The sequence below is a fragment of the Barbus barbus genome (assembly GCF_936440315.1).
Source record: "Barbus barbus genome assembly, chromosome: 24".
Taxonomy (NCBI): domain Eukaryota; kingdom Metazoa; phylum Chordata; class Actinopteri; order Cypriniformes; family Cyprinidae; genus Barbus; species Barbus barbus.
The window spans coordinates 30,327,580-30,353,278 of record NC_136752.1 but is presented as its reverse complement, the minus strand read 5'-3'; the positions used below and the strand labels follow the sequence as shown (position 1 = coordinate 30,353,278).

General features: G+C 44.1%; 2 protein-coding genes across 2 annotated transcripts; one reads left to right on the top strand and one right to left on the bottom strand.

The window, feature by feature from the left end:
- Nucleotides 1-1,465: 1,465 nt before the first annotated feature.
- LOC306843556 (zona pellucida sperm-binding protein 4-like) lies at nucleotides 1,466-17,781 on the top strand (the record flags this gene model as incomplete). The annotated part of the gene is made up of 9 exons (XM_079375084.1): nucleotides 1,466-1,501; nucleotides 16,183-16,336; nucleotides 16,412-16,599; nucleotides 16,670-16,767; nucleotides 16,839-16,996; nucleotides 17,067-17,259; nucleotides 17,332-17,479; nucleotides 17,557-17,629; nucleotides 17,705-17,781. The coding sequence occupies 9 exons, from the start codon at nucleotides 1,466-1,468 to the stop codon at nucleotides 17,779-17,781; spliced, it is 1,125 nt and encodes a 374-aa protein (XP_079231210.1).
- Nucleotides 17,782-21,539: 3,758 nt separating this feature from the next.
- Nucleotides 21,540-24,395, bottom strand: LOC306843555 (zona pellucida sperm-binding protein 4-like; the record flags this gene model as incomplete). Its single annotated transcript, XM_079375083.1, has 10 exons — nucleotides 21,540-21,666; nucleotides 22,046-22,118; nucleotides 22,197-22,269; nucleotides 22,346-22,493; nucleotides 22,567-22,759; nucleotides 22,831-22,988; nucleotides 23,060-23,157; nucleotides 23,228-23,415; nucleotides 23,481-23,634; nucleotides 24,348-24,395. The coding sequence occupies 10 exons, from the start codon at nucleotides 24,393-24,395 to the stop codon at nucleotides 21,540-21,542; spliced, it is 1,260 nt and encodes a 419-aa protein (XP_079231209.1).
- Between the last annotated feature and the right edge of the window lie 1,304 nt (nucleotides 24,396-25,699).

The following is a 25,699-nucleotide window of genomic DNA, read 5'->3' as shown; positions in this document are numbered from 1 at the left end:
ATATACGCCTCAGCCAATTTGGCAGCCTCTGCAGCAGTTGTTGGCTCATGCTCTTTGACCCAAGTCCTCACCTCCGGGTACAAGACACGTAGAAACTGTTCTAGAACGATAGCCTCCATAATATCCTCTTTAGAGCTGCTGGAGTAATGGACCCACTTGCAAAACAAGTCTTTGAGTCGGGTGTAAAGCTCTTGTGGTGACTCGTCAGCAGGGGTATTCAGGTTACGGAACCTCAACCTATAAGTCTCTGCACTGATCTCATACTTTTTCAATATTGCTGTCTTTACAAACTCATAGTCTTGTGTGTGTGAAGGGTCCATTGCAACAAATGCAGATCTGGCCTTACCAGTGAGTAATGGTATGAGGTGGATGGCCCAGTTTTCTTCAGGCCATTGGTACACCTCTGCCAACCTCTCGAACGTCAGCAAATAGTGCTCAATGTCATCAGAATCCTCAAGTCTCGCTAGATGAGGCTCCCGTTCTATCACCTTTGGTGGTGGTTTGTCAGATACTGCTCCAAGACGGATCCTTTCCATGTCCAGTTGCATCTGTGTGACATGGTGACTGAGCACTTTAAAATGTTGTTCCTGTCGAACTGTCTCTCTCTCTTGTCGATCGTCTCTATCCTTCTGATACTCCATAAAGGACTTGAACATCTGAGCCAGAGCTGTAACAGCCGTATCCGCTCCAGCTCCTTGAACCATCGGAGGCGGCACTCTTCCGCCTGGATCCTCCTCCATTTCACCCTGGTCACCATCTAGCCCAGTGTTCTCACCAGTCTGACTCCTTGTCTTTGGTGGCATTGAGAAAAAAAAATGTCTACGTCACCAAATCGGTACAAAAAAAAACTTCTGACACCAACTGTAAGGGAGCCAGTGGTGTGTCAACTATAATAAGAAGGGCCCCGAGGATGTTCTGAATAGTATAATCACCACTGTTCCGAATGTACCGGCAGATGGAGGCGTAAAAATAAGGTGACGTGACAATGGAGTCAAAAGTTCAGGGTGTTTATTCCCATGAGTGAAAAAATGAAGGTCTCCATCCTTCTAGTGTGACAAAAACGTTCACAGTGCAAATCCAAAAACTAAAAATAAAACAAAACGATAACAAAAACTGTTCAAACAATCATTTGGCTATGTCAACAAATTGACCCAAAAGACAGCGACTCCAACACTCTCTCACAACTCACTCTACGAGTCCCCAAAGAACCTGAGAGGCCATCTTAAAAAGACAAAGCCCCTCCTACTTGGTCTAAACCATTTTGTAATTAAAGGTAATGAAAAAAACTCAAGATAAACAAATAAATGTACTTTAACAGTAACAAAGAAATAATCTGATATAATAACACAAAACACAGAAATTTGAAACAAAACAAAAACTCAATCAATTATTAAGGCTTAACAATGCTCAACCCAGAATTAAGCAGATCACCCACATCCCCCTTCCTACTTGAGTACAATTAACCATGCCATCTATTGGCGGGAATGGGATCTTCAAAATGGTGAGCATTTACTGTGACCGGGTTTTGACTGTTTGACATCAAAACTGTTCCAGTACGTAAGTATAACTATTTATAACATGTAACTTGTTATACAGAACAATAAACATTTAACTTGATCACCGGTCTCACTTTACTTCTTTACTCAACACAACAAAATACATAAACCAACCTGAAATTTATGACTCATTAAATACCAAACTTTGAAAGGAATGACTTGAGGACATGAACAACATTACATAGCACATGATCAATGACTAACATATCTGTGTTAACTGATGTTCAGTTCGTGTGAAACAGATAGGAAAACGGATGTATGCATGTTCATAGTTCCAAGTCAATATAAGAATCATAAAAATCTCTAGTCACAGAGCCTCTCTGTGACAGTAATTAACATCAAAATAAATTCACAAGAGCAAGTATATTGTTTGCACACGTTTATTTACATTAAAAGCAAAATAACTGAAATAATAAGAGCACAAGTATAAATCTGGAACATCTTTAGGTCTGTCTAAATATCATGTAGTAATTGCAATGTCTTCTGTTCCGGTCCGTATGCTTTCCTTAGGAAAGTGTGCTAGACACTGATTAGTGTAACATAAAAATACTATACATATTTTTATATTTTGCTATTATATTGTGGAGTGACACTTTCATAAAATGTTCTATGCTCCTCTGATTATATAATGGTAAATATTACAATATCATAGCACAACAACAGTGATCAGCAATAATGATAAGCCTCATAATCACAATAAAAATAATAAGGTCAAATAGATCATAACACAGTCTCGGAGGTAAGAAGTGGATTATCCTTCACCTGAAATTCGAGGCAAATGTTGAATCACAATAATTAGGAACCACAGTTTCCACAAATCCCTTCACTCAATTGGGATGTTGTCTTTTATTCTGGACGGCAAGGGCAATGACTGTAACATCAAGCATATTTTGCAGTATTAAACACGTATTTACACCGATTTCATCAGGCTCCAAAAATTCTTCAAAAACAACACAAAGAATGGCCTTCTCAGCTGCCATAGTTGCAACACTTCAGAACATCAGAACAGGGTGTTCAACGCACCACCGTTTCCGTTTAATAAACGTTTTGCACCATTTTTTCGGGGCTGAACGCAGCCTTGTTTGATATTATCACCATGTGATCTGGTAATGTGAGTGACACAATGACATGATGGAACTAATCCAGCCAATCACAGTGCAGATGGTATAATCGGTCTTATCATGGATCTTTATGAACAGAAACGAAAATCCACAAATTAATCAAATCAACTAACTAGAAGTAAATTTAACAAATGCATAGATTGTGCATATAATACCACCTTTCATTGTACTGTTTAATTAACTCCAACTCTTTCTGCAGTACTGACAGTTCTTGTTATCCACGTCTTCCAAGCCATTGTTTCTGCCATATTCTCTTTTGTCGTGGTTTCTTCTTTCTTTCAGATAAAATAACTGCACAGACCAATTGAAGGGCCAGTTGATCATCCATGCTTGAAGATTGATTGATCCAAGATGATTTTACAATACATATGTATTTCAATACATGAAGATGAATCATGAAGTCATTTGAGCGACTGGTCCTGGCCTACCTGAAGGACATCACTGGACCTCTTCAGTTTGCCTACAGAGCAAACAGTTCTGTGGATGACGTTGTCAATATGGGACTGCATTACATCCTGCCACACCTTGACAAACCTGGGACTTACGCAAGGATCTTATTTGTGGACTTCAGCTCGGCCTTCAATACCATCATGCCTGACCTTCTCTCAGACAAACTCACACAGCACTCTGTGCCCACGTCCATCTGTCAGTGGATCACCAGCTTCCTGACAGACAGGCAGCAGCTAGTGAGGCTGGGCAAACTCACATCCAGGACTCTCACCATCAGCACTGGCGCCCCTCAGGGATGTGTTCTCTCCCCACTGCTCTTCTCCCTCTACACAAATGATTGCACATCTAAAGACCCCTCTGTCAAGTTCCTGAAGTTTGAGCAGCTGGCTGTCTGGTGCAGTCACAACAACGTGGAGCTCAACAAGCTCAAAACAGTGGAGATGATAGTAGACTTTAGGAGGAACCCCCTGCACGCCCCCCACTCACCATCACGGACAGCACTGTGGCTGCAGCGAGTCATTCAGGTTCCTGGGCACCACCATCTCCCAGGACCTGAAGTGGGACATTCACATTGACTCTATTGTGTGAAAGGCCCAGCAGAGGCTGTATTTCCTCTGCCAGCTAAGGAAGTTCAACCTGCGACAGGAGCTGCTGAAACAGTTCTACTCTGCCATTATCGAGTCTGTCCTTTGTTCATTTATATCTTTTTGGTTTGGCTCAGCTACCAAAACATACATCAGAAGACTACAACAGACAGTCAGGACTGCTGAGAGGATTATCGGTGCCCCTCTACCCAACCTCCAAGATCTTTATATCTCCAGAGTGAGGAAAAGGGCTAAGAAAGTCACTCTGGACCCCTCACACCCAGATCATTCTCTCTTTGAACTGTTGCCCTCTGGCCGGCTCTACAGATCACTGAGCACCAGAACAGCTAGACACAAGACCATTTTTTCCCCCCAGGCCATATCCCACCTGAACAACACATAACACACCTCAGTACTGTACATCTGTAAATAACTCATCAAATCTTCATCCGTACATAGGACAAATGCACATTCACAGTTCTGTCTATGGACATTTTTTCTTTTCTGAATATTTTTATTTTTATTACTGTTGTTATTTATAATTTATTGTCTATTCTCTTCATTATAAGTGTTTTTATTACCTTAATTATATGTTGTCTGCACTATGTTTGTATTTCTGTACTGGAAGCTCCTAACACCAAGACAAATTCCTTGTGTGTGTAAACACACTTGGCAATAAAACTCTTTCTGATTCTGATTCAATACATTTGAAGTATTTTATTTCCTCATGAGTGAAGGGCTAATCTGCACCCCGACAAATAACATTTTGGGCTATACAGAAGGATATTGATCTTGCAGTGTGCAAGATTTTAAAAGCACTTTATAATATGAATGACTGTATTTTAATTATAATGCAGCATTTAAGAATAGAGCAGCTATGGCTGGGACAGGGTTCAAATAACACTTAAAGGTTCAACGTAATCATGAGTATGTTAAATCAACTTTCTTTTGAGACAGTCTGAAAATAGAGGCCTGTACATTCCAAGATGTTTCTAATGGCAAGCTCATACTATATTAGTGTTGTTTTTGGCGGCCTGTTTTAATTTTGGTTTTAGACTAGTCTTGGTGTGAAGCTGTCATTTTAGTTTTTATTAGTTTTAGTCATGGTTCATACTCTTTTTAGTCTAGTCAAGTTTCAGTCAACTAAACGTCTGAGCATTTTAGTCTTATTTTAGTCAGAATTATCCATGACTAGTTTTGTCTAGTTTTAGTCGACAAAAACTGATGGCATTTTAGTCTAGTTTTAGACTATTCTAGTTTTAGACTATTGTATTTTAGTCTCTTTTTAGTAATGCAATTCTATTTAACCCAGTCAATGTAGTATAATGTAGTAATGTAGTATATTCTCGTTTGGCTCTGTTCGAAGGCGGTCGCATTTTTCTTCCCTCCCTCCCTCCTGAACTTCCCTGCTTGCTCTCTTGTATTGTCCTGTCCTCTTAAGAGACTCTCGCTGCACTATTTGCAAAACCGAAATTATGGATCTGATCAACTGGTCTCTAAATGCAATTGACACCATCTTCTCGACTAGGAAAGCGGGATCTGGAGAACCGGAATGTCCCGCTGGGACGTTTGCTGCTGGCTACACGATGGACGCATGGGAGAGATGGCGGGTCGTGTGTCTAGCGGCTCTCTCCGTGGAGGACATTGAAGACATCTTCTTATTCGGAACAATGATAACTGGGTTTCTGCTATTTGGATTAGGCTTTGCCCTAAATTATCAGAAAATTAAGGAGACGGGACTGGCTGTCCAAAACCTCTCACGGCTGCCCGTCATGATGGAGTCTGTGGGCAGAGCGGTCGCCTCGGAGACTGAGGCGATTAACCGCAATATGGATTCAATCACGGCTAAGCTCTCGGCTTTGGAAAGAAAAATCGACGGACATGGAGATCAGAATGGACAATGAGAATTAGCTGTGAAACTGGAAGACAGCTGTTCGCACTAAGACAAAACAATCTTATCTCTTTCCGGCTTCCCACAACAGATCGGCTTGGCAAGGCCGCTCTGGTATCAACTCTCCGGTGAATACTGCAGGGAGACGCTCTTTCTTCCATTCCCTCCTCCCAAAAACACCTTGTTATTGTCGGGCGCTTGTGCTCTGTCCAAGGACGTTTCCATGGCAATTGCTATGTCGCACCACAACCTGCGAACTGAGTCGACTGGTTTGGAGTGCTGGCGAAACGGATTTCAAGGCATACGAACTCACACGAACTTACACATACACAAACTCATACACCTCCCTAACCCCATCCCACGCCTTCGTCGCTTCATCCTGTCAGGCGTTAACGGGTCCGTGGGTTTGCGCTGTACTGGCGGCTGGCCGGATGGCTGTTTCGTCTGAACTAGGATTACTATGCAAGTTATGTTCCTGTGTTGATTGTGCTTTATGCTGAGGTTTTTTGTCTGTTCTCGCGCTGTGTTCTCTTCCAAGAACGCAGTGCGAGGACACTTTTTTTTCTCCTCTCCTTCCTCATGTTATGCTGTATTTCTTCTTCTCTATTGCATTTCGTTGCCTTGTACCTACATGTGCAATGACAATAAATTGAATCCAATCCAATCCAATCCAATAAGTACCTAGTAGCAGGGGCGCCGTAAGGGGTGGGGGGGGGAGGTAGGACGATTCTAGGAGTACAGACAAGGACTTTTAAGGGGCTTAAGAGTTTCTTTAGAAAATGGAAACATGGAGAGAAGAAATGCATTGCACACAGTGAGTTAATAAGACGCTACACATTAGATCGTGCAGGGATCATGTTTGTGACCGATCTTATTAGAGACACACTAACAACTCCGACACCGCGCTGAAATGTCATAGCGCCAGAAATGGACGTAATCACTACATTAACATATCTGGCAACTGGAAAAATGCAACTATGCAGCAGTGATGATTTGGATCTGTTACAGCACTTATTAGGCTATGTCTCTGTTCATGTCCTATAAAATACTGTATGTATGACAGCATGGTAAATAAAAAATAAAGAATATATATATATATATATATATATATAATGTGTGTGTGTGTGTGTGTGTGTGTGTGTGTGAGGAAGAGAGAGAGAGCGAGTACGGTAAAACAGGAAAAATTACGTCTGTAATTTCAAAGTAAGGCTTATAATATACCCTACTCTTAAAAGCGCTCTTTTATTTCCTTCTTGACAACCAACCAATCACAGTCTTCAAACGACTGTGTCATTCCTAGCAACGGGGTCAGCTCTGCCTCCTCACTAAGATAAAAGTTTTTGTCTTTTCCTCGCTCAGAGTTGCTCTCAGATCGGTCCTGAATCACTTTTAAGCTAAGACTCCTAGTTAGACATTTTTAAGCTAAATTAGGAGCTCTCTAAGAGGATTCTTAGAATCTTTAGTAATACGGGCCCAGATGTACAAACCAGACCCTCCCACCTCTGTAATAAACACGGAGATGTTAGTCCCGTCCGAACTGGTACATGAAAAATCGCAGACGTCAGGTGATAAGAATCGAAACTCAAACTTAGTTTAGAAAACTAGTCCCGTCCGAACAGGGCTTTTGTTTCAAAATATCAGAACAAATGCCACTGATGTGGAAACCAGGAAAAACATTGTTCAATAAACCCAAATCTCCACGCTTCACCATGGATTTAACATAACTACAGGAACAACTTGGTGAAATGAAGTCAACACTTCAAAGCTTTGAGTATTACCAAATTTGAAAATTATTTTTAGTGTGATTGACGTCATTTGTTCATCCTTCATAGGTTGCCTCCATTTATAAAACTAAAAGTTTCATAATGTAGGAAAGCAAACACTTATTTACATTTACATTTATTCATTTAGCTGACGCTTTTATCCAAAGCGACTTACAATTGCTATATATGTCAGAGGTCGCACGCCTCTGGAGCAACTAGGGGTTAAGTGTCTTGCTCAGGGACACATTGGTGTCTCACAGTGGATTCGAACCCGGGTCTCTCACACCAAAGGCATGTGTCTTATCCACTGCGCCATCACCACCCCTTTTTATTTAAAAATAAAAAGGACATTAAATTACCACTATGTGGCTGCAGAGACTTATTGGCCATTTCCACTCCCTATATATACTGTATATATATATATTTTTTTTTAATTTATTTATTTATTTTTTTTATCAAATTATATTGAGACATTATGAATGACAATAAAAGTACATTTTATCTGCATCTCAACTACCCTGACAGCACAAGTAAATCTTCAAGACGTCTGTTAAAGATCTGGGCCCGTATTCATAAAGATCCTAAGAATCCTCTCAGAAAACTCTTAATTTAGCTTAAAAACTTTTACGTAGGAGTCTTAGCTTAAGAGTGATTCGGGACCGATCTGAGAGCAACTCTGAGTAAGGAAAAGACAAAAACGTTCATCTTAGTGAGGAGGCGGGGTTGACCCCGTTGCTATGTATGACACAATCTTTTGAAGACTGTGATTGGTTGGTTGTCAAGAAGGAAATAAAAGAGTGCTTTTAAGAGTAGGGTATATTATAAGCCTTCACTTTGAAATTACTGGCGGAATGTTTCCTCTCGCTCTTTCTCACACACACACACACACACACACACACACAGACATTATATATGTATATATATATTCTTAATTTTTTATTTACCATGCTGTCATACTTACATTTAAATTTCTAGGGGGGCACAAATCACGTTGTGTGTGTGTGTCGGGGGGGGGGGGGGGGCTGCAATCTGTGATCTCGTGCAGTTGCTGACGCTCGCTAAAGCGTGCAATCACATTATGTGCGCTGTTTTATCGGTACTTTCACTTTCAAAATCGATCGCGTTCAGCAAGGAGGGGAGAGCTCCGGGTCCTGACAACATTCCTGGGCGTGTACTGAGAGACTGTGCAGTGGAACTCACTGAGGTCTTCACAGACATCTTCAACATCTCACTAAATCAGGCTGTTGTCCCCACATGCTTCAAAGCTACCACCATCATTCCAGTCCCTAAGAAGTCATCTCCATCCTGTTTCAATGACTACCGTCCAATAACACTCACTCCCATCCTCATGAAGTGCTTTGAACGGCTAGTCTTGCACCACATCAAGTCTGCCCTCCCCCCCCTCCCCCCCTCCCTGGACCCCTTCCAGTTTGCATATAGGTCCAACCGCTCGACCGATGATGCCATCACCACTGCCCTCCACCCAGCCCTCACACATCTGGAGAAAAAAGACTCATATGTCAGGATGCTGTTCATAGACTTCAGTTCAGCATTCAACACAATCATCCCTCAACAGCTCACTCACAAACTGGCCCAGCTGGGGCTCAATACCTCTCTGTGCAACTGGCTGTTGGACTTCCTGACCGGGAGACCTCAAGCAGTACGGGTCGGCAGTAACACATCCAGCACCATCACACTGAACACTGGGGCCCCCCAAGGATGTGTGCTGAGCCCCCTCCTCTTCACTCTGCTGACCCACGACTGCACACCATCACACAACTCCAACATTTTCATTAAGTTTGCGGATGACACGACTGTGGTGGGTCTCATCAGCAACAGAGATGAGACAAACTACAGGAGCGAGGTGAGCCGCCTGGCCGGGTGGTGCAGTGACAACAATCTCTCTCTGAATGTGAAGAAGACGAAGGAGATTGTTGTTGACTTCAGGAGAGTACACACTCAGCATGCCCCTCTGACCATCAACGGTGCGACTGTGGCGAGAGTGAGCAGCACCAAGTTCCTGGGTGTGCACATCACTGAGGACCTCTCCTGGACTAACAACACTGTAGCACTGGCCAAGAAAGCACAGCAGCGTCTCTACTTCCTCCGCAAACTCAGAAGAGCCAGAGCCCCGACCCCCATCATGTGCACCTTCTACAGAGGCACCATCGAGAGCATCCTAACTAGCTGCATCACTGTGTGGTATGGCGCTTGCAACGCATCCTGCCGCAAGTCACTTCAACGCATAGTGAGAGCAGCTGAGAAGATCGTTGGTGTCTCTCTCCCCTCCCTCCAGGACATCTACAGCACCCGTCTCACCCGCAAAGCCCTCCGCATTGCAGGTGATCCCACCCACCCGACACACAGCTTCTTCAGTCTGCTGCCATCAGGGAGGAGACTGCGGAGTCTCCAGGCGAGGACCAGCAGACTGAAGGACAGCTTCATACATCAGGCTGTCAGGAAGCTGAACTCCCTCCCGTCCTTGCCCCCCCTCCTCTCTTTCACCCCCATTTAACACAGCAACACACTAGGAACTCTGACTCTGTGACACCCCCCCCCCACCGACCAACAAACTGTGACCGGCACCTGTCACTTGTGCAGCATTGGCTGATCACTACCCATCCAACATTGACTGCAAATTACCTCTTCGGGTAGTCTGACAAAAATCTATCCGAACAGTCACTTCGACTTGTCACTTTAACAGACTGATAAGCTCTTCTTGCACTACACTCATAACAAAACAAAACAAATCTGCACAGATTTGTTTTTGTACATTCAACTGGTTTGCACTCCATCTATTCTGCCATGTGCCTTATGCACTTTATCTATCTCTCTTTTTTTTATTTTCTACAATGTCCTCAGACTGATAAGCTCTTTTGCACTACAAATATATCTACACAGTGTTGTTTTTATTTTACTGGTTTTGCACTCTATCTGCCATGCGCCTTACGCCACTTTATCGATCTAATTCTTGTTTTTTTCTACAATATCCTCATTTGTATATTTGTATAGTTGTATGTACATATGTTTAAACTGTATTTATCTGTATCTGAACGTGTTTAATGTTAACTGTATGCACCAAGGGTCTGAGAGTAATGCAATTTCAATTCTCTCTATGTATGTGCTGTACATGTGGAAGAATTGACAATAAAGCTGACTTGACTTGACTTGAGAGGAGGGAAAGTGGGGGGGCACAGTAACTCGTTTGGGGGGGGGGGGGGGCATGGCCCCCCTGGCTCCGGCCCTGCATATTTACTGTGTTTTATAGGAAATTAACAGAGACATATAAGCCTAATAAGTGCTGTAACAGACCCAAATCATCACTGCTGCATAGTTGCATTTTTCCAGTTGCCAAATATGTTAATGTAGTGATTTCTGGCGCTATGGCAATTCTGCGCAGTGTCTGAGATGTTAGCATGTCTTTAATAAGATCAGTCACACACATGATCCCTGCACGAACTAATGTGTAGTGTCTTATTAACTCACTGTCATGCATTGTGTGCAACACATTTCTTCTCCCTCTTCATTTTCGTCCATTTTCTCCGCTGTTAAAGAAACTCTTAAGCCCCTTAAAAGTCCTCGTCCGTACTCCTAACAAGTTTGACCTTAAGACCTCTTTTAAAAGTTAAGATGCGTTCTGAATTACTTTTTTCTTTACTGGGATTTTTTCTTTAATTTTAAGAGTAAACGCCCACATTTCTAAGAATTGTCTTAGAATTTTGTCACTAGGAGCTACTTTTTGCATTAAAATTCTTCATGAATACGGGCCCAGGGAAACATCTGCCTTGTAATCTGATAAACGCCTCAGAAGCAGTTTTACATGCATTCTAATAAATGTTTATTTGACATCTGACAGGAAACGTCTTAGAGACGTATATTGCAGATGAGCAAACACCCTAAAAAATACGTCTTGCATATGTAAAGGCAGACATCAAACAGACATCTCCGTTATGTACATGTGCGATTAGGGTGAGTGCTTTACTGTCAGGTGCTGGTGCCACCTTCTGTAGAACTTAATGGCACTGGTGTCCTCAAATGTTAGTCTGGAGCCCTACAATGGTTCTCGAAGTCAGAAAAGTTATAACAATAGAAGAAGGTTGTCCATGGTATATTTTCACTGCAAAACAATAACAAATATCATGTTTCAGGAGGTAGCTGTTTGCATGGGGTTTCAGAGGGGGGCGGGGTGATTTGAGTTCAGGGCTCTCACAGCCTGGGGTAAAAGCTGTTGAGCAGTCTGGCAGAGCGGGCTCTGATGCTCCGGTACCGTCTTCCTGATGGTAGGAGCTGGAAGAGACTGTGGGAGGGATGGGTGGAGTCCTTCACGATGCTGTTGGTTTTGCTGGAGCATCAAGGAAGGAAAATGTCCAGGATGGAGGGGAGAGGGGCACCGATGATCTTTGCAGCTGTGTTCACTGTCCGCTGGAGGGTCTTGCGGTCAGCAGCACTGCAGTTCCCGTACCAGACAGTGATGCAGCTGGTCAGCACACTCTCAATGGTGCCTCTGTAGAATGTGGTGAGGATGGGTGGAGGGAGACTTGCTCTTTTCAGCCGGCGGAGAAAGTGTAGGCGCTATTGTGCCTTTTTGGAGAGTGACATGGTGTTGGTGGTCTAGGTGAGATCCTCTGTGATGTGCACCCCCAGGAATTTAGTGCTACTGACTCTCTCCACAGTCGAGCTGTCGATGGTCAGTGGGGGGTGGTCAACGAAGTTTCTCCTGAAGTCCATCACAACCTCCTTTGTCTTCTCCACATTGAGGGACAGATTGTTAGTGCCACACCATTCAGCCAGGGACACGGACGGACTGAGGTCCGACACGGACTGACTGAGGTCTTCCGGTTAGAAAGTCCAGGATCCAATTACAAAGGGAATTGTTAAGGCCCAGCAGGTTTAGTTTATTTATGAGCTGTTGTGGGATTATTGTGTTGAATGCCGAGCTGAAGTCAATGCACAGCATTCTAACATAGGAGTCTTTATTTTCTAGGTGAGTAAGAGCCAGGTGGAGGGTGGAGGAAATCCGTAGAGCGGTTTGGACGGTATGCAAACTGGAGCGGGTCGAGTGTGTTGGGGAGGCTGGTTTTGATGTTGTGCATGACTAGCCTCTCAAAGCACTTCATCATGATTGGAGTCAGTGCTATGGGATGGTAGTCATTTAGACAGGACACAGGTGATTTCTTTGGTACCGGTATGATTGTTGTGGATTTGAGACATGTGGGGACGACTGCCTGGCTCAGCGAGGTGTTGAAGATATCTCTTAGGACATCTGTCAGCTGTGCAGCACAGTCTCTCAGAACATGGCCAGGTATGTTGTCAGGACCCGCAGCCTTGCGTGGGTTAATCCTAGATAAGGTTTTCCTTACAGACAGAGCGCCCGGTCGTTGGGAGGTGTGGGCAGTTTTTGTGCAGGTGTGTCATTCTGCATTTCAAACCATGAATAAAAGTGGTTCAGTGCATCGGGGAGGGATGTGTCATCATCACAGGCCTGTGGTGGGGGCTTGTAGTCAGTGATGGTCTGAATGGCTTGCCACAGGCACTGTGTGTCTCTGCTGTCTGTGAATTGATTGTTGATATTTTTGAGCATATGACCGTTTTGCATTTTTGATGCCACAGGACAGATTGGCTCTTGCTGTTTTGAGGGCTGCTTTATCTCCTGATCTGAATGCTTCATCTCTGGTCTTTAGCAGCCCACGAACCTCTGCTGTCATCCATGGCTTCTGGTTTGCACGTGTGGTGATGGTCTTGGTGACTGTCACATCATCAGTGCACTTTTTGATGTAAGCAGTCACAGTTTCGGTATACTCATGCAGGTCTGTGTGGTTGTTGTAGGTGGCTGCCTCTTTAAACATGTTCCAGTCTGTGCACTGAAAGCAGTCCTGTAGTGCTGAGGTGGCATTGTCTGGCCATACTGTGATCTGCTTTTGAACCAGTTTGATGAGTTTGAGAAGTGGTCTATATGCTGGGATTAGCATAACAGAGATGGGGTCTGAGTACCCGAGGTGGGGGCGGGGTACAGACTTGTAAGCGTTCTTTACTGTTGTGTAAACAAAGTCCAGTGTGTTGTTTCCCCTTGTTGCAAAGTCACATGTTGGTAGAACTTTGGCAAAACTGTCTTTAAGTTTGTGTGGTTGAAGTCACCGGCTATGATGAAAAAGCCGCTGGGGTTATTTGTTTGTTGTTCACTGATGGCGCTATACAGTTCACGAAGCGCGTCTTTAGCGTTTGCACACGGGGGGGGGATGTAAACCGAGACAATAACAATGGCCGTGAACTCCCGCGGTAGGTAGAACGGTAGACACTTCACAAACATAAACTCCACCAGCGATGAACAGTGTTTTGATAATACCGCAGCATTGTTACACCAGTCTTTGTTGATATACACACACAAGACACCGGGTCTTGCCAGATAGTGATGAATCTCTATCCGCTCGGTAGCTGGTTAGCCCGTACTGCTGAATGGCGGATTCCGGGATGTTGTCGTTTAGCCATGTTTCAGTGAAAACATACACACAACAATCCCTTGCCTCATGCTGTGTAGACCGACTGAGTTGAATTAAGTCCAGTTTGTTTTCCAGAGAGCGAACGTTTGAGAGCATGACTGTTAGAAGAGCCGGTCTTGTGGGGTTAGCTCTTAGCCTAGCTCGTATACCTCTGCGCTTACCGCGCTTCCGTCCTCTCTCACGCAGCTTGCGACGCTGCCTTGTGCGGGTAGCGTCATTAGGCGAGGCCGTGGTCTCGAGGTCCAGCTCCAGTAGTAAACAAAGGCCTCGTAGCTTCTCAGTAGCCGCCGGCGAGAGTTGGTGTTTGTACGCGTTGCCGATATCCAAAAGGCTTTGGCGATCATATATGTGTTTGGGAGTGATTTCCTTGTGAGTTAGCGGTAATTTTACACTATTTGGAGACGAACAGATGACATTAAAAGACATAAAAAGCACCGTCTTTGGGACCCGGAGCAGACGCTGCGTCTGACCGCGCCGCCATCTTGGATCAATCAATCTTCAAGCATGGATGATCAACTGGCCCTTCAATTGGTCTGTGCAGTTATTTTATCTGAAAGAAAGAAGAAACCACGACAAAAGGGAATATGGCAGAAACAATGACTTGGAAGACGTGGATAACAAGAACTGTCAGTACTGCAGAAAGAGTTGGAGTTAATTAAACAGTACAATGAAACTTAGTTGATTTGATTAATTTGTGGATTTTCGTTTCTCTTCATAAAGATCCATGATAAGACCGATTATACCATCTGCACTGTGATTGGCTGGATTAGTTCCATCATGTCATTGTGTCACTCACATTACCAGATCACATGGCGATAATATCAAACAGGGCTGAGTTCAGCCCTGAAAAAACGGTGCAAAACGTTTATCAAACGTAAACGGTGGTGCGTTGAACAGAGTCTGATGAAATCGGTGTAAATACGTGTTTAATACTGCAAAATACGCTCGATGTTACAGTCATTGCTCTTGCCGTCCAGAATAAAAGACAACATCCCAATTGAGTGAAGGGATTTGTGGAAACTGTGGTTCCTAATTATTGTGATCCAACATTTGCCTCGCATTTCAGGTGAAGGATAATCCACTTCTTACCTCCGAGACTGTGTTATGATCTATATGACCTTATTATTTTTATTGTAGCACCGATTTGGTCACGATCCCGGGGTTTTGTCGCAGACTATGGAAATCTGTCCGCGACAGCAAAATCCAGCCAAAAGTCCCGTAGTGTGAGCCTGCCTTAAGAATAAAACAATCCAGAAATGTCAAAACGTCAACAACTGGATTCAGCTAATGCAGGATAAAACCAAGACCGAATTCAAAATGGCAGAAATTAATACAAGTATGCTATTTTTAATTATGCTCAAGTTTGTTTTTCATGCATGTAACAAGGATAATTGAATCAATGAGAATCACACAGTTGCATAAGCTCCAACTCATGCAAGTCTGGAGAATCGTGAGGATTAATGAAGAGGGAGGAGCTATCATTAATTAGCTGAAATCTGTAGAGTACAAAAAGACCAAAAGGCTGCACTTCTAAATTGTGACTAGCTGTTGAACAATGGCTGGAATTTGGTGGTTGTGTCAGATTTTGGCAGTTTGTGCTTTCTGTCATGCTGTTCCACAGTGGAGTAATTTGCCTCAGAATCCTCAAGCTCTGATGTTCCAGCAAACTGACCAGCGGTTTCAGAAGCCAGTTCAACAGCAAACTGACCAGCGGTTTCAGAAGCCAGCTCAACAAACTGCCCAGTGGTTTCCTCCGCAGTTTCAGAAGCCAGCCCAACAGCAAACTGACCAGCGGTTTCAGAAGCCAGCTCAACAGCAAACTGACCAGCGGTTTCAGAAGCCAGCTCAACAGCAAACTGACCAGCGGTTTCAGAAGCCAGCTCAACAGCAAACTGACCAGCGGTTTCAGAAGCCAGCTCAACAGCAAACTGACCAGCGGTTTCAGAAGCCAGCTCAACAGCAAACTGACCAGCGGTTTCAGAAGCCAGTTCAACAGCTAACTGACCAGCGGTTTCAGAAGCCAGCTCCGATACAAACTGACCAGCGGTTTCAGAAGCCAGCTCAACAAACTGCCCAGTGGTTTCCTCCGCAGTTTCAGAAGCCAGCCCAACAGCAAACTGACCAGCGGTTTCAGAAGCCAGCCCAACAGCAAACTGACCAGCGGTTTCAGAAGCCAGCCCAACAGCAAACTGACCAGCGGTTTCAGAAGCCAGCCCAACAGCAAACTGACCAGCGGTTTCAGAAGCCAGCTCAACAGCAAACTGACCAGCGCTTTCAGAAGCCAGCTCCGATACAAACTGACCAGCGGTTTCCTCAGCAGTTTCAGAAGCCAGTGGCCCAGGCAGAGTACCTTGATAAATGTGCTGTAGCTGATTATGAGCAGATCCAATGTGGACAACCTGGGATCAGTGGTGCTGAGTGTGAAGCTATCAACTGCTGCTTTAACGGACAGCAGTGTTACTATGGGAGGGCAGGTAAGCTTTCTCAATCTTACTGTTCATGTTAAACAGATTCTCAGCACTAACCTGTTCTTGTACCTTTTGTTCCAGTGACTGTCCAGTGTATTAGAGATGGTCAGTTTGTGGTAGTGGTGTCTAGAGACGTTACTCTGCCTAGACTGAGTCTGGATTCGGTTAGTCTACTGGGTGGAAATGACCCACCTTGCGGTCCTGTGGAGTCCACGCCTTATTTTGCTATATACCAGTTCCCTGTGACCGCATGTGGCACGAGCATGATGGTGAGCAGCTGCTTCTGGTGTAATTCTGCTTTGCTTATGGACTGGATGCCAACAGTGTTGCTATTCACAGGAGGACCGCGGATATGTGGTGTATGAGAACAGAATGACCTCCTCGTATGAAGTTGGCATTGGACCGTTTGGTTCCATCACTAGGGACAGTCATTTTGAGTAAGTGATCTATGACTTGGTGTGAATTTTAACCTTTGATAAATGCTACAAGCTCACCGTCTGTTGTCCAGGCTTCTCTTTCAGTGTAGGTACTCTGGAACTTCTGTTGAAGCTCTGGTTGTGGAGGTCAACTCTGTTCCTCCACCTCCACCAGTAGCTGCTCCTGGACCTCTCAGGGTGGAGCTCAGGCTGGCCAATGGCCAATGTGTAACCAAAGGGTGCGCAGAAGGTGAGGTCTTATCCTGTGTCTCCCTAAAGCCTTTCAAACTTGAGTGTGGTTAAACCCCAGTGTTCCTCAGGGGATGAGGCCTACACGTCCTACTACAGTGACGCTGATTATCCCGTCACAAAAGTCCTGCGGGAGCCTGTGTATGTTGAGGTGCGCATTATGGAGAGGACTGACCCCAACATTGTCCTGATGCTGGGACGTTGTTGGGCAACTTCAACCCCCAGTCCACTCAGTCTCCCCCAGTGGGACCTTCTGGTTGATGGGTGAGTGTACAGCCGATCTTATCCAGTTTGTCTACTGGGAGGCGCTTTCTAACCTTCTCTCTCTTTCTTCAGATGCCCTTACCAGGACGACCGTTATCTGACCACACTGGTTCCAGTGACTGGATCGTCTGGTCTTCAGTTCCCAACCCACTACAAGCGCTTTGTTGTGAAGATGTTCACATTTGTAGCTCCAGCCTCACTGGCTCCTCTGCAGGAAACCGTATGCCCCCCATTACTTGACCGGTTTTGTTTTTACTACTTGTGGATTCTATGACTTGCTCCTCTCTTCCCTGTCAGATCTTCATCCACTGCAGCACAGAGGTGTGCCATCCATCTTCTGGCTCTTGTGAGCAAAGCTGCACCAGGAAACGTGAGTTCTTGCTTTAACTTGACTAGCAGAACTGAGAATTTATAAGCGTTCACGCTCCTAAAATTTCTCTTTCAGGAAGAGACACCGCTATCAAGGCCAGGTCTAGTGAGCAGACAGTGGTTTCTAGTGGAGAAGTTACTCTGGTCCTGTAAATCTAGTGTTTTTAATAAACCTTGCAGAACACCAAGATGTTTTTGTCTATTGGTACTTTTTGACTTCGCCGAATCTGATATTACGTGCCTCTTCCGAGTGCCTTTTTCTCCCCCACACTTTTAAACCAAGGTTCCACGACCTTTTGTACAGTCATGCCTCGACTCAGAATGCTTCTGTACGAGGCATGACCCTTATCCAACCTCCAGTTGTTAACCTGGGCCACTGCATGGGGTACCAAATTAAGTGTTAATCATTAGCTTTTCATTAACAGGACGTTTGGCCCAACCAACATGCACTTATCCCATCAAAGTGTGCATACACTTTGCTGGGGAGCAACTGGGTTTTTGGGGTTGTTCAAGGGCACCTCAGCTGTGGGTATGGAAGGTAGTGTTATACACTCACTCCCTTGTATAATTCCTGCTGGTACTGATACTTGAATCCTTGACCTTTTGGGTTACTAGTCGGTCCCTCCAGGATGTTTGTAATTGCCACAGAACTTGGACATGTCCTGTGACATCGCAACACGCATTCAAAGAAAGGTTGTATCAGTTTGAAAAATGGAATGAAGAGCCTTGTGTTCTCATACCGATTTACAAGAGCTACATTGGACAAACGAATCTGGCCGGAGCCGCAGGCTGCTCTCGATCACGTGACCCCATTATACTATACGGTCTAATTTGCTGCAGAATCAACATCGGTCAAAAAATTGTGAAGCATTCAAATTCGGCACAGAATTGATAGCTACGGATATCAAGGCAAGTTTATTTATATGGAACATGCACCGTGGTAATTCAAAGTGCTTTACATGAGTGAAGGTCATTAAAAATAATCACAGCAATAAAAACAAGGAATTTTAAAGTGATATACAAATTGATTTAAATTAATTTTAAAACCGTTAAGAGAAAATGATTATCCATAAAATGCAGTCCTATTGGACATAGCGCAGTGCTCATTCAACAAATGCACAGCTAAACATGAGTTTTGTGTCTGGATTTAATGGTGGCTAATTTTTTTTGCACAGCTGGGGCCTGTTCCATAAAACAAGTTTACCAAATAAGCCAGGCTTATTTCAGTAATTCTGACTTATTTTCACTTGATTTGGTTTCTGAAAGCAAAATTACCATAGCTCAAGCTCAGTCACTGTGGCAACTTATGCTGGCAAACTAACCTGGTCCGGAGCAGGCTAACTGTCAGGCTAAGCTGAGCTCCTCTAACTCTGACCAATAGGAACGCATCGATATTACCACTGACACTCTCACATACAGTCAGTTTAATTTATTATCGGTCCAAAAATAAAAGTATACAGAAAATACACCTGTGAATGACATTTTAACACAGTTGCTACTTCAGTTGATCAGAAGTTTCTAGCCATGCAGCCTTTCTCTCTGAATTTATGACAGCTGTACCTTTTATGGTTATTAGAACATTAAAACATTACAATCTAAAATGGCTCTTTAAAGCATAAAAACACAATCAAATGTTAAAATCACTGAATTAAAAATGTAAATTTATAATAGAAATCAGAGTACATTTTAACTGATAAGAGGAACACACATTTAACTCATTTGAGCTAGTGATTAACAGTTGCGGCTATCATAAAAATACACATATGTAGGAAATTAAAATTCTATGTGTCACATTTAATGTCCAACAACATATTTTAGCAGAATGTATATTTTATTCAGAATTCTTGCGCTAGTATTCTATTCTGCTCTGTGTGTGTAGCGCAGCGCTCGTTCTCTCGCATAAGCCCCGCCCACTCCTGACAGCTAAATGGATATATTTGCATGGCTTTCTGACATTTACAGATGTAAAAAATATACCTGTGACGTATCAATTATGCACTGAGGAAAACACAATGTTTCAAATGCGTTAAACAGCACAAATATTCGCTGTTTGCTATGGTGGATCGATTTGATCCATGATCGACATTAAGGGCTGCTTCAGAATAAGCGTGTACATCACATTATCCTGACTCACTGAACCTGGATAGCATTAGTCAGATTGCGTGAACTTGAATTGTCGTTTATGGAACCGCTTTAGTCCCGATTTGTTAGGTTATTTCAAGTCAGGTTTTGGACTTTAATCCCCGCTTTTCTTAGCGTCTTTTATGGAACAGCCCCCCGATCTCTTCTGGAAGCTGGTTCCAATGGTGTGTGACATAATAGCTAAAAGCGGACTCCCCTTGTTTTGTGTGAACCCTTGGTATTTCTAACTGACTCTATCCTAATGGTCTGAGTGGTCCATTAGGTTACTATTCCGTGAGCATATCAGCAATGCATTTAGGTCCTAGGCCATCTCTACTATAGGAAAGGAAGAATTGTGTGAACTTGTTAAATCAGCTAAACCAACAACATGTTAGACCCTATTCCAGTTAAACTACTAAAAGAGGTGCTTCCAGAAGTCATAGATCCTCTTTTGGCTATTATTAATTTGTCATTAGGATATGTCCCCAAAACCTTTAAATTGGCTGTTATTAAGCCTCTCATTAAAAAAAAAACAACTTGACCCCCAAGATCTAGTTAATTACAGAGCGATCTCGTATCTCCCTTTTCTGTCAAAGATGCTAGAAAAGGTAGTATCCTCACAGTTATAGTCCTTCTTAGAGAAAAATTATATGTGTGGATTTCCAGTCAGTATTTAGACCTTCCCATAGTACTGAGACTGCTCTGAGTTACAAATGACCTGCTGTTATCATCTGATCGTGGTTGTATCTCTATTAGTGGTACTGGATCTTAGCGTTACGTTCAACGCTATCGTTCACAACATTCTTTTGAATAGACTAGAAAACTTTGACATTATTGGAAGTGCATTAGCATGGTTCAAATCGTACTTATCTGACCGCCATAAATTCGTAGCAGTGAATGAAGAGGTATATCGATCACAAGTGCAGCATGGAGTACCTCAAAGCTCAGTACTAGGGCCGTTACTTTCACGATTTACATGTACAATATCATCAGGAAACACGAAGTTAGAGGTGTTAAAAATAGGTGTTAATTTAGGACCTAAAACCCCCAAAAGTAATAACCTAGAACATCGTCTAACACTTGATGGCTGCTCTGCTCCACATCCATTACGTTCTCAAAACTCTGGCCATTTGATAATACCTAGAATATCAAAATCAACTGAGGGAGGTAGATCCTTTTTCTATTTAGCGCCCAAACTCTGGAACAATGTACCGAACACTGTTCGGGAGGCAGACACACTGTCAGTTTAAATTTGGATTAAAGACCCATCTCTTTATCATGGCGTACACACACTTCTAATATTCAAATCCGTTAAAGGATTGTTAGGCTGCATTAATTAGGTCCAGGAACACTCCCCATAACACAATGTACTCGTTACATCGTAAGAAGATTGACATCTACACTAATATTAGTCTGTTTTTCTCTTATTCAGAGGTCACCTTAGCCGCCCAATCCAGTCCGTATCCAGCCCAGATGGTCACTGCAGGCACCAGATCCAGTTCATATCCAGATCAGATGGTGGATTAGCACCCAGAGATGACCTCTACAGCCCTGAACATCAGTGGAGACCAGGGTCGCGTTTCATAAAACAAGTTTACCAAATAAGTCAGGTTTATTTCAGTTAGTCTGACTTATTTAGAACCAAATCAACTGACAATAAATCAAACCAACTAAAATAAACCTGACCTATTTGGTAAACTTGTTTTATGTAACAGGCCCCTGGACACCTAGATGAGCCCCAGAGAGGACCCCGCCACTTAGACAGCATCGGGAAGAGACCACTGGAACCCTTACAATCTGACTGTGCTGCAGTTGAACTGCTGGTTCGTTTGGCCAGAGGAGAACTTGCCCCCCGACAGAGCCTGGTTTCTCTCCATTCTGGCACCGATGGAATTTTGGTTCCTTGCTGATGTCGACCTGCTTGCAAAAGACACCATTTAAACTGAACTCAATTAAATTCCTTTAACTGAAAGGAGCTTAATCTTGTCATTTAATTTGCATTGTTAAAAGCGCTACATAAATAAAGGTGACTTGGATGTGATGAATGCATGTTGGTTGGGCTAAATGTCCAGTTAACAAAAAGTTAGTGATTAACCCTTAATTTGGTACCCTATGCGGTGGCCCAGGTTATCAAGTCGAGGCATGACTGTACAAAAGGTCGTGGAACCTTGGTTTAAAAGTGTGGGGGAGAAAAAAAAAACCCCACAAACTCGGAAGAGGCAAGTAATATCAGATTCGGCAAAGTGAAAAGTACCAATAGACAAAAAGATCTTTTTATTAAAATCACTAGATTTACAGGACCAGAGTAACTTCTCCACTAGAAACCACTGTCTGCTCACTCGAGCTGGCCTTGATAGCAGTGTCTCTTCCTGAAAGAGAAGATTTTAGGAGCGTGAACGCGCTTATAAATTTTCAGTTCTGCTGGTCAAGTTAAAGCAAGAACTCACGTTTCCTGGTGCAGCTTTGCTCACAAGAGCCAGAAGATGGATGGCACACCTCTGTGCTGCAGTGGATGAAGATCTGACAGGGAAGAGAGGAGCAAGTCATAGAATCCACAAGTAGTAAAAACAAAACCGTTCAAGTAACGGGGGCATACAGTTTCCTGCAGAGGAGCCAGTGAGGCTGGAGCTACAAATGTGAACATCTTCACAACAAAGCGCTTGTAGTGGGTTGGGAACTGAAGACCAGACGATCCAGTCACTGGAACCAGTGTGGTCAGATAACGGTCGTCCTGGTAAGGGCATCTGAAGAGGAGAGGGAGAAGGTTAGAAAGTGCCTCCCAGTAGACAAACTGGATAAGATCGGCTGTACACTCACCCATCAACCAGAAGGTCCCACTGGGGGAGACTGAGTGGACTGGGGGTTGAAGTCGCCCAACAACGTCCCAGCATCAGGACAATGTTGGGATCAGTCCTCTCCATAATGCGCACCTCAACATACACAGGCTCCCGCAGGACTTTTGTGACGGGATAATCAGCATCACTGTAGTAGGACATGTAGGCCTCATCCCCTGAGGATGAACACTGGGGTTTAACCAGACTCAAGTCTGAAAGGCTTTAGGGAGACAGGATAAGGCCTTACCTTCTGCACACCCTTTGGTGACACATTGGCCATTGGCCAGCCTGAGCTCCACCCTGAGAGGTCCAAGAGCAGCTACTGGTGGAGGTGGAGGAACAGAGTTGACCTCCACAACCAGTGCTTCAACAGAAGTTCCAGAGTACCTACACTGAAAGAGAAGCCTGGACAACAGACGGTGAGCTTGTAGCATTTATCAAAGATTAAAATTCACACCAAGTCATAGATCACTTACTCAAAATGACTGTCCCTTGTGATGGAACCAAACGGTCCAATGCCAACTTCATATGAGGAGGTCATTCTGTTCTCATACACCACATATCCACGGTCCTCCTGTGAATAGCAACACTGTTGGCATCCAGTCCATAAGCAAAGCAGAATTACACCAGAAGCAGCTGCTCACCATCATGCTCGTGCCACATGCGGTCACAGGGAACTGGTATATAGCAAAATAAGGCGTGGACTCCACAGGACCGCAAGGTGGGTCATTTCCACCCAGTAGACTAACCGAATCCAGACTCAGTCTAGGCAGAGTAACGTCTCTAGACACCACTACCACAAACTGACCATCTCTAATACACTGGACAGTCACTGGAACAACAGGTTAGTACTGAGAATCTGTTTAAAATGAACAGAATAAGATTGAGAAAGCTTACCTGCCCTCCCATAGTAACACTGCTGTCCGTTAAAGCAGCAGTTGATAGCGTCACACTCAGCACCACTGATCCCAGGTTGTCCACATTGGATCTGCTCGTAATCTGCTACAGCACATTTATCAAGGGGCTCTGCCTGGGCCACTGGCTTCTGAAACTGCTGAGGAAACCTCTGGTCAGTTTGCTGTTGAGCTGGCTTCTGAAACCTCTGGTCAGTTTGCGGTTGAGCTGGCTTCTGAAACCTCTGGTCAGTTTGCTGTTGAGCTGGCTTCTGAAACCGCTGGTCAGTTTGCTGTTGAGCTGGCTTCTGAAACCGCTGGTCAGTTTGCTGTTGAGCTGGCTTCTGAAACCGCTGGTCAGTTTGCTGTTGAGCTGGCTTCTGAAACCGCTGGTCAGTTTGCTGTTGAGCTGGCTTCTGAAACCGCTGGTCAGTTTGCTGTTGAGCTGGCTTCTGAAACCGCTGGTCAGTTTGCTGGAACATCAGAGCTTGAGGGTTCTGAGGCAAATTACTCCACTGTGGGACAGCATGACAGAAAACACAAACTGCCAAAATCTGAAACAAACACCAACTTCCAGCCATTGTTCAATAGCTAGTCACAAAGTAGAAGTGCAGCCTTTTGGTCTTTTTGTACTCTACAGATTTCAGCTAATTAATGATAACTCCTCCCTCTTCATTAATCCTCACGATTCTCCAGACTTGCATGAGTTGGAGCTTATGCAACTGTGTGAAACTTGAGCATAATTAAAAATAGCATACTTGTATTAATTTCTGCCATTTTGAATTCGACCTTGGTTTTATCCTGCATTAGTTGAATCCAGTTGTTGACGTTTTGACAATTCTGGATTGTTTTATTTTTAAGGCAGGCTCACACTACGGGACTTTTTGGCTGGATTTTGTTGTCGTAGATAGATTTCCATAGTCTGCGACAAAACCCCCGGATCGTGACCAAATCGGTGCTCGTTGTGGTCGCTGAAGCTCGTTTATTATGAGCAGGTCAGCAAAGTTATCCAAACCCGTCTTGAACTATCACAGACGCTACGACATTTTCAAACCTGGGGCACGTTCAGGCTCACACCGTTTTATTAATATTTCCTTTATTTTACCAGGATAGTCCCATTGAGATATAAAATCTCTTCTTCCAGGGAGTCCTGGCCAAAATGGCATCGCAAAAAAGTTTCACACAAAACAGTATACATATACATTAAAACTCATACACACACAAAAAAACCTTAATACTTAATTAAAACATTTACACGTTTCCTTACAGTTAGACCATAAAACATTTTTAAAGGTATTTAGCGAAGGAAGTTTTTCCAACATTAAAATACTCTCTCATTCCATAAGAAAGGTGCATAAAAAGAGAAAGCAGTTTTGCCAAACTCTGTGTAAACTCTAGGAACATGTAAAAGCAATCTATCAGTCGATCTTGTACTATAATGACAAGTATAATAAGATAGTAGACTACATATATAAGAGGGTAATTAACCTAACAAGGCCTTAGCTGTAAACAACAACATATGTATTGTGACGAGTCGGCTGCCTCCCCCCTTATTGTCATCACCACCCCGTCCCGTATTCGCCGCCCTTCACCAGGCTCCCGACAGGAGTGGGTGTGTGAGAGAGGAGGGGCGCTGAAACAGCCAGGGCTGGCGGCGTGTGATGAGGCGCACCTGATGTGAATAGAGCCTCATCACCGCCGCCGTTTAAATGCCGAGCGCGCCTCTCCTCGGGAGACCGGTCTCTTCCCCGTGCATGCACGCTGGTGTCCTCGTGGGTCCAGGAAGGGTGCGTCGAGGAGGAGGATTGCCGCACCCGTGAGACGGCTGACGGGCCAGGCTGACGGGCCAGGATGCCAGGCCGTCGAATCCCCCAGAAGCGCCGGGAACCCAGGAGTTGGAAGAAGCCGCGCAAGAGACGTCGCCACTCGCTCCTGGCCCCGAGAGGGGAGCGCGTGTGGCCACCGGACTCCGCCCCTTCCCTTCTTAACACTACCCTCCTGCACAAGCCCCGCAGCACAACGAGGACACCAGATTCCCCGTTTATTTGGACACTTTTTTCCCCCTTTGGACACTTTATTTTACCTTTTATTGTTTAATAAAAACCTCTCCGAGGCTTGACACCACACCCACTGTGTCTGTCGTTTGCTCCTCCCACCACAGTATTTTTCTCCTCTGAAACAAAGAGGACCAACCCACTAATTCATACAAGGTACAATGATGAG